Source organism: Oryza glaberrima, chromosome 7, assembly GCF_000147395.1.
Source record: "Oryza glaberrima chromosome 7, OglaRS2, whole genome shotgun sequence".
Taxonomy (NCBI): Eukaryota; Viridiplantae; Streptophyta; class Magnoliopsida; order Poales; family Poaceae; genus Oryza; species Oryza glaberrima.
The window spans coordinates 16,925,129-16,933,792 of NC_068332.1; the positions used below are offsets into that span (position 1 = coordinate 16,925,129).

At 47.4% G+C, this 8,664-nt stretch overlaps 1 protein-coding gene across 1 annotated transcript; it reads left to right on the forward strand.

The window, feature by feature from the left end:
- The first annotated feature begins 1,833 nt into the window (after positions 1–1,833).
- LOC127778325 (anthocyanidin 3-O-glucosyltransferase 2-like) lies at positions 1,834–3,613 on the forward strand. Its single transcript, XM_052304912.1, has one exon. It carries the CDS (start codon positions 1,954–1,956, stop codon positions 3,442–3,444), a length of 1,491 nt encoding a protein of 496 aa, XP_052160872.1. The 5' UTR covers positions 1,834–1,953; the 3' UTR covers positions 3,445–3,613.
- Positions 3,614–8,664: the final 5,051 nt, after the last annotated feature.

Consider the following 8,664-nt stretch of genomic DNA (forward strand, 5'->3'; position numbering starts at 1 on the left):
AGCCACTCCTCTTCAGGAATTTGATGTAGGCTTCCTCCCAATACCAGAAATTACAACCACTTCCATCCTTCTATACATTTCACAGATTGCAACATGTAAATTTCAAGAAAAATGACAAAAATCCACAAAGGGCACTTTATCAGAGGCAAGAGATTTACCACGTGGTCTGGGCATGTGAAGAAAATGCGACCTCGATTAGCTTCCGTGGTCGCGGTTAGCTCCAAGATCTGCTTCACCCCGCATGAAGGGCACTTAATCAGCGGGATTGAGGGCCTCCTCCTCCTGCGACTTGAGTGGCTCGAGCTGCTTGCAAAAGCCATGCCAACGACGATGAACACACCTCGGTCGAGTGCCCTCCCTCGCCGTTGACTCTCAGCCGGAAGCCCTCCCTCGCCGTCGACTCTCAGCCGCCCTCCCACGCCCTCACTCACCGTCGACTCTCAGCCACCCTCCCACTCCCTCACTCGTCGTCTAGAGGAGAAGAGAGCAGAGAAGAGAGCAGAGAAGAGAGGGCTAGGGTTTGGAGAATTCGAGGGAACTGAGGGGCTTAGATGAAAAAGTGCACGGTGCGGGGCAGTGCGGTGTGGCATCACACGTGTCGCGACACGTTGCTGTCTACGTATGCACGAAACGGGTCAAAGTGTTCTCTGGACCGGATTGATACAATAAAACAAGATTAGTGACCTTGACCCCGTGTTTGTAAGTTCATGGACCTGGATGAAACCTCCTCACAAGTTTAAGGACCGCCAGTGCAATTTACTATTATTAATATATACTCCATTCGTAAAAAAAAACCAAACTTGATCAGTGGAAAAATACTCGGATGGCCTCCTTCGGTCTTTCCCAATTAAAAAAAATCAAACTCATACCATAACGTGAGACATTCTAATACAACAAATCATACATGATGTGCTACATCCTAATATGAGGTTGATCTTTTTTAGGACGAAGGGAATACTACTAGTTGCTAGAGGTAATTAATACGTACAACCTGTATATATGTGGTACAAGATCTATTCAACTTCCGACAAAGACATGAGGACTAAACTACTCCTAGTAAGATTTGTGAGCGAGTTAGGTGATGTTTGAATTCAGGGGCTAAATTTAAGTTCCTGCCATAGGAGATGTTTGAACACTAATTAGAAGTATTAAATGTAGACTAATAATAAAACTTATTGCATAAATGAGAGCTAATTCGTGAGACAAGTTTTCTAAGCCTAATTAATTTATTATTAGCACTAGCATCACATAGGCTAATCATGGATTAATCAGGCTCAATAGATTCGTCTCGCGAATTAGTACATGGTTATGGAATAGATTTTATCAATATTCTACGTTTAATATTTCTAATTAGTGTCAAACCATCAAATGTGATGGCATCCAAACAGGCCATTAGTAAGATTCGTGAGCGAGTGGAGGGTGGCACCACGCGACCAAATTGGCAAATTGTCGGATCAATGAAGATCCATTATCTAAAAGAAATTGGCAAATTGTCGGATCAATGAAGATCCATTATCTAAAAGAAATTGGCAAATTGTCACATCGTACAATCGGAGCGCTGGCGCTCCACGGTCCCCGTCGCGGGCAGCGTCTCAATGCGCTGAGATCACGGCTAATTATTCGGCGAATAGTCTTCAACAGGGAAACCCAACCAGCGAATCACGACGTGCCCAAACTCCGAATTGTTCTCGATCAAACCGTCTTTTCTGCTCATTTTTCCACATTTTGACCACCTAGTCGAAATTCGCCACCTCTACTGCGATACTTCTAGTACAAGTGTCACTGGTCGTGTAGTGAATTTTAACCTTATCTCGCAGGCAGCTAGTGTGATCAATCACGAGTTGTTGTATTCAATTATCCATTATTAGCTACTAGCTAGCTAGTCCAACTAATAGAGTGTTGCGCCGAACGAACACTACTGCTGCAGACGGTGATCAGCTAGAGAGCGAGAGTATGGCGACGCCGGCGCCGGCGCTGGTGCTCCTGCCGGAGTGGGGCTCCGGCCACCTCATGTCCATGCTCGAGTCCTGCAAGCGCGTGCTCCTCGCCGGCGCCGGCGGCGGCAGGGAGTTCTCCATCACGCTGCTCGTCATGCGCCCGCCCACCGACGAGGCGGGCTCCGAGGTCGAGGCGCACGTCCGCCGCGAGGCCGCGTCGGGCCTCGACATCCGCTTCCACCGCCTCCCCGCCGTCGACCCGCCCGCCGACGCCGCCGGCGTGGAGGAGTTCATCGCGCGGTACATCCACCTGCACGCGCCGCACGTCAGGGACGCCGTCGCCGGGATGGGGCGCCCCGTCTCCGCGCTCGTGCTCGACATGTTCGCCGCGCCCATGGTCGACGTGGCGCGCGACCTCGGCGTGCCGTCCTACGTCTTCATGTCGTCCACCGGCGCCATGCTCGCGCTCATGCTGCACCTCCCAGTGCTCCACGACCGGGTCGCCGTGGAGTTCCACGAGGTGGACGGGGAGGTGGACGTGCCCGGCCTGCCGCCTCTGCCGCCGGCGTCCATGCCGTGCCCGGTGGTGGACAAGAAGAGCCCCAACTACACGTGGTTCGTGCGCCTCGGCGACCGCTTCATGGACGCCACGGGCATCATCGCGAACACCGCCGACGAGCTCGAGCCGGGGCCCCTCGCCGCCATCGCGGACGGCCGGTGCGTGCCGGGGCGCGCCGCGCCGCCAGTGTACCCCATCGGCCCCGTGCTCTCGCTCGGCGGCAACGACAAGAGGGACAGCTCCGAGCCGCCGCACGAGTGCATCGCGTGGCTCGACGGGCAGCCGCCGGCGTCGGTGGTGTTCCTCTGCTTCGGGAGCATGGGCTGGTTCGAGGCGGCGCAGGTGGTGGAGATCACCGCCGCGCTGGAGCGTTCCGGCCACCGCTTCCTCTGGGTCCTGCGTGGCCCGCCGCCCGCCGCCGAGTCAGGCACCGGCGCGCCCGACGGGTCGGAGCACCCGACGGACGCGAACCTCGACGAGCTCCTCCCCGAGGGGTTCCTGGAGAGGACCAAGGGGAGGGGCATGGTGTGGCCGACGTGGGCGCCGCAGAAGGAGATCCTCGCCCACCCGGCCATCGGCGGCTTCGTGACGCACGGCGGGTGGAACTCGGTGCTGGAGAGCCTGTGGCACGGCGTGCCGATGGCGCCGTGGCCGCTGTACGCGGAGCAGCACCTGAACGCGTTCGAGCTGGTGCGCGACATGGGCGTGGCCGTGCCGCTCGGGGTGGACAGGGAGCGGGACAACTTCGTGGAGGCGGCGGAGCTGGACCGCGCGGTGAGGTCGCTGATGGACGATGCGTCGGAGGAGGGGAAGAAGGCGAGGGAGAAGGCGGCGGAGATGAAGGCCGTGTGCCGGAGCGCCGTGGCGGCGGGCGGCGGCTCGTCGCACGCCGCGCTGCAGAGGCTCTCCGAGGCGCTGCACCAGGGCGCGGCGCTCCCGAAGAAATGAGCATACGTGAAAATTGTTGCACGTCACGTTTTCGAAGTCGAAGTAATAAGAGATGATGCCGCTTGTACTGTTTGTGCCATATGCGTGTCTTGTTTGCACTACAGTAACACTGAAATGCAGTCTTGTACTCGGGTCATTATTAATGATGATTTTCTATGGACTTAACTCCTCTCAGGCTCTCGGCACCGTTTCTGCTGATCTGCACTCTGCAGCCTTACTCAGTTTAGTAATCAACTTTTTCTTCAAACTTTCAACTTTTTTATCACATTAAAACTTTCCTACATACATAAACTTCTAACTTTTTTCTTCAAACTTCTAATTTTAATCAAACTTTTAATTTTGACGTGGAACTTGAAAGGGTCAATTAGGCCTAGAGGGGGGTGAATAGGCCAATTTTAAACTTTATGCGAAAACTAAAACTGAAATAAGGTCGGAAAGTCTGATCCACAATCAGACTATCCGAAAATATCAGATAGTCTAATGTTGGATCAAACTGTCTGATCCACTAATAAAGCACAACAAGTAGATCTATCACACAAACAAGAGTAAAGCACAAACAACGACTAGATCTATAGCGGCACAATTAAGCAAAGCTAAAAGGAGGATGAAGGGAGATCACCAATGATGAAGTTCACGAAGTTGTTCCCGGAGTTCAAATCCTTGAGGGGATTCTACTCTCCGTTGAGGAGCTCACTAAGAGCCGGGTCTTTGCTAACCCTTTCCTCAAGAGGTTGCACTAAGCACTCCTCCTTCCACTAAGGGTTATCTCTTTCCTTGCGGAGGCGAGATCCGGCCTCCACAAACTTCTCCCGGCCAACCACACGTAGATCGGTAGCTCGGGAGTGACACCTAGCCGTCTAGGAGTCCTCAACCTCCAAGAGTAACAAACACCACACAACTCTTGGTCAAACCCTAGTGCTCAAGATCAAGTGAAACACACACTAGGCCCTCAAACACCAAATCCACAATCACCAAGATCCACCATACAAAGAACGAGGAGGGATTTGAGAGAGGGAGAAAGAGCTCAAAGATCCAAAGCACCTTAGCACCAAGCTCAACCCAAAGTAAATGAAAATGACATGAGTTGGGTAACCTAAAAAAAGGTTAGGTGGGGGGGTTTATATAGATCCCCAAAATATGATTGTTGGAGGGGAATCTTTCAGCCCACGTCGGATAGTCCGATACAAGATCGGATAGTCCGATATTTTAAACCTCCAAGGCAACGAGAAACAGAGAACGAAGTTCTATGAAATTTCGGACTTTCCGAGACATTGGACTATCTGATGTTAAATCGGAGTGTCCGATATTGTAGAAGCAAAAACTTCGTCCTCAAACAGAGACTCAAGTTCCATGAAATTTCGGAGTCTCTGTATCATCGGACTATCTAATCCAACATCGGATACTCCGACACATCGAAAAACTCACTCGAAAGGATTTTTCAAACAAAGACAGAGAGTGAAGTTATGTGAAAAATCGGATAGTCCGATACATCGGATAGTCTGATGTTGCTCAAGTAAAAATGCAATAACTTTTTACTCCGAACTCCGATTTCGAAGATCTTGGACTCTATGGAAAGCTAGTTTCGTGGGCTATCAAACCCAACATAAAACATGGTCCAAAACCTTCAAGAGATGTTGAAAAACTTGAAAAGAAACCCGGTGTAAGTGTTGTGACAAGTGAAACAACTCGGAATTGAAATTTTGGCTTAGGTTTTTCAACTCATACAAAGATGAAGCATTTTGAGCACTAGTGTTCTACCAATAATATGCATGTGGTATCCCTCTTAATAGTACGACATTCCTACGACATAATGCAAGGTAAAAGATACAATATACCATTTGATCATTGTCGCATTGCATCGTGATGTCGCATTCACGGGGTATGCATCTCATTACAACATGTCGAGGACATAACAACCTTCACATTTGCTTGAATAAAAGTGTTAGTCCTCTCTAATCGCATTGTAATCAATCATCAAAATTATTAGGTGCCTAGATGCACTTTCAGAACTAAACACAGTCTCAGAGTCTGGACACGACCTTATAGACCTAAATCCAGATCCTTTAAGTGCATCATCAACAGATTAGTAATAATACAACCCAAAATTCTGCTTTTAGGTTTTCTAAATTGAATATAAGAAGTGAAAATACTCACCCCTCCAAAAGAAAACCTAAAATTGATTTCCTAAAACAAAAAAAAACTGGGTCAATTAAACTAGGAAAAATATCGAATTACGACCTGAACTATTGTGGCAATCCGAATTACCCCTCTCAATTCAACAAACAGACATTCTTCATTCTCAAACTATTCATACTGGACGAATTACTCCCTCCTCGACTCCAAAACGATTTTGGTCTTATTTAACGCACATGTGGCAGTCCACTGAGCATAAAAAAGTTAAAAAAAATGGTGGGGGTCCACTTATCAGTTTAGCTTCTTTACTCGGTCACCACCTTTTTTATATTTTTTATACTGACTGGACGGTCACGTATGTGTCACGTAAAATTAAAACCGGTCCGAAGTTTGTCAGGAGTAATACGTTCTATAAAAAGTTGAAGGTGAATAATGTTTGGTTTTTGAATTTGCTAGGGGACGGGATACCGTCCCCCAACGGGATGCTCCTCCTCCACGACGCGATTCTCACCCACGCGACGCGGTCGAAGCCTTCAACGCGCACCAGGCCTCCTCTGTAGTGCCACACCTGCCCCCTGCCGCCGCCGTCGCGCTCGTCCCTGTCGCCGCCGCCGTCGCGCCCACGCCACCCGTCTTTCACCCTCAACGCGCACCAGGCCTCCTTTGCGGCGCCGTCGGCTCAGGCTCGGCCTACCGTGGGGGCGGAGGTCCCAACATTCGCGGAGTTCTCGCAGGCGGAGCTTCGGGTCGCCACGGGCGGGTTCGCGGCGTCGAACATCGTGTCGGAGAGCGGCGAGAAGGCGCCCAACCTCGTCTACAGGGGACGGCTGTAGGGGGCTGGCCGCGCCGTCGGGATGCTCCTCCCCCAACGGGATGCCCAACTATATCTAGTAGGAATCACCTGATACCTGATAACTCGCGAGTATCATGCGATTCATGGTAGAAATCGTCTGATACCTGACATGTATCACATGATACCTCACGAGTATCATGCGATACGTGGTAGAAATCGTCTGATACCTGACAGGTATCACATGATACCTCCCGAGTATCACGTGATACGTGGTAGAAATCGCATGATACCTGATAAGTATCACCTGATACTCGTAAGTATCATCTGAAACGTGTGTAGAATCGTCTGTTACCTGATAGGTATCACACCTGATACTTATTCAGGATCATCCAGTTCGAAAACGGGATTCCGTTATATAGCAACCCTCTTTATATAACCATAATAGTTTAGTTTGAGAGGGTAATTTGGATTTTTTTTTCCCACTAAACTACTAACAGAAATCCCGTTTTTCTCCTGCTCCCGTGCGGAGCGCGATCGCGCGTCCCTGCCCCGAAACCAATCTCCCCCCACGTGCTCCTGCCTAACGCAGATCTCCCCAGCGCCATCAGGAACCAAGCAGCAGGAACCAACAGTTGTTTTCAGCTAGCAGCCATCATGAGCGCTATTCCAGCGGCTTTCGTCATCAAACCGCCATACTAGGAGTAGCTTTCAGCACAGTACAGTCATCAACCATCACGAAGAAAGAACAGCGACAGAGCAACCACACATCAACACGATAAGGTGCATCAGGCAACTCAGGAAATTGAAGCAATCAACAGCTCTGCTCCATAGCAGCAGCAAGATCAATAGAAACACAACCCTTATGAGAGTTACACCTCATGCTTGCTGGACAGAAATGAACTAAATTTGAAACACTAAATCATTGCAATTCCCTAAATGCTGGATGTATCTTAAAGAGAAATATAACATCAGATCAGCTTCTGTAGTCCGAATGGAAACTCAAGTTAAAACAGAAATGACATACTGAACATTTTATTTGTCAGACCAAAATTTGCCAAAATGTTCTATATATCTAAATCTTTGGGGTAACAAGAAAAACACTGAACAATTATTTATCGTCTCATGTTTTCAGCTTACTATTTTCCAGAACAATCAACCTACATACCATCTTGTGTTCAGAAAAATCAACCTACATACCTACACACTGCATTTTTCTTGATGAGTGGAAGACAAAATTATTTCCTTGGCTTTGCCACATCTCTTTGGTTCATCTAATTCTACTGTACTGCCACTGCTAGTGTACTACTCCTACTTACCAGCTTATCCATAAAAAAGTCCCAACTTAGTTTCATCAGCTACATCATTCCATCACAGAGTCATCGCTGGAAATTTCATAACAGTGAAAATTTACTTATAGAAAACTTACATGGTTTAAGTTTCATTTTTATATCACAGGCAATTTCATTGCTCAGCTTTGAAACAAAACCAAAAACAAACAGGAACAGAGTCTCATGGTACTGGCATAAAAAAAGTTCAGGTAAACACAAAAGCCACTACCGGGGACAACAGCAACCATCAAGCTCATTCTCGCCTGATAGACCTAGCACACAATTTCATACATACACCAATGTCATGAACATTTGTCAGTTGGTAGTACATTTGTCACCGAGCTATAGCACGTGAAAAGAGCAAGTACAATATTTTTTGAATATTTATTGGATGAACGATAGAGACTAGAGAGAATTACAAAATGATCCCATAGCAAGTAGTAACATATTACAAGATAGCTATTGCATTACCGATATAGGTCCCTTTTGGTTCAGATTAGATTTCTTTTCTAATGGTTTGTATTAGACCTCAAATTAATTTAAGATGAGAATCCTAATTCTATTTCATACAAATAAAAAAATTATTAAAACCATTTCTTTTTTGATATCCTCGTTAGGTTTAGACTTATTAGTTTAGACTTTCAAGATGATTTCTGTTTTCCTTTCAGAATTTAAAAGTCAGTAGCTTTTTACGACTTAAGTTTAAAGGTAAAGTCCTACCTTCACTTTTTATAAGGAAAAATTAGAAACCTACAACAACCTATCTTTTAGTGTAAAAATAATTTATGACTTAAAAAATCAAATGAAAAGATACATGCTTGTTTAGCTTGATTTTTTGAAATCCTGCTTTAAACTTTTGAAAAATTGTAAAAATTCAACAGTTCTGTTATATGTTTGCTTTGGCTTTAGGGTTTGACTTGTAAGCCGACTCACCTCGTGTGTTCGTTTGGTCAGGTTGGGAACTAG

Excerpts from the sequence above, each read along its gene's own strand:
- LOC127778325 (XM_052304912.1), top strand. The coding sequence starts at position 1,954 with ATGGCGACGCCGGCGCCGGCGCTGGTGCTCCTGCCGGAGTGGGGCTCC.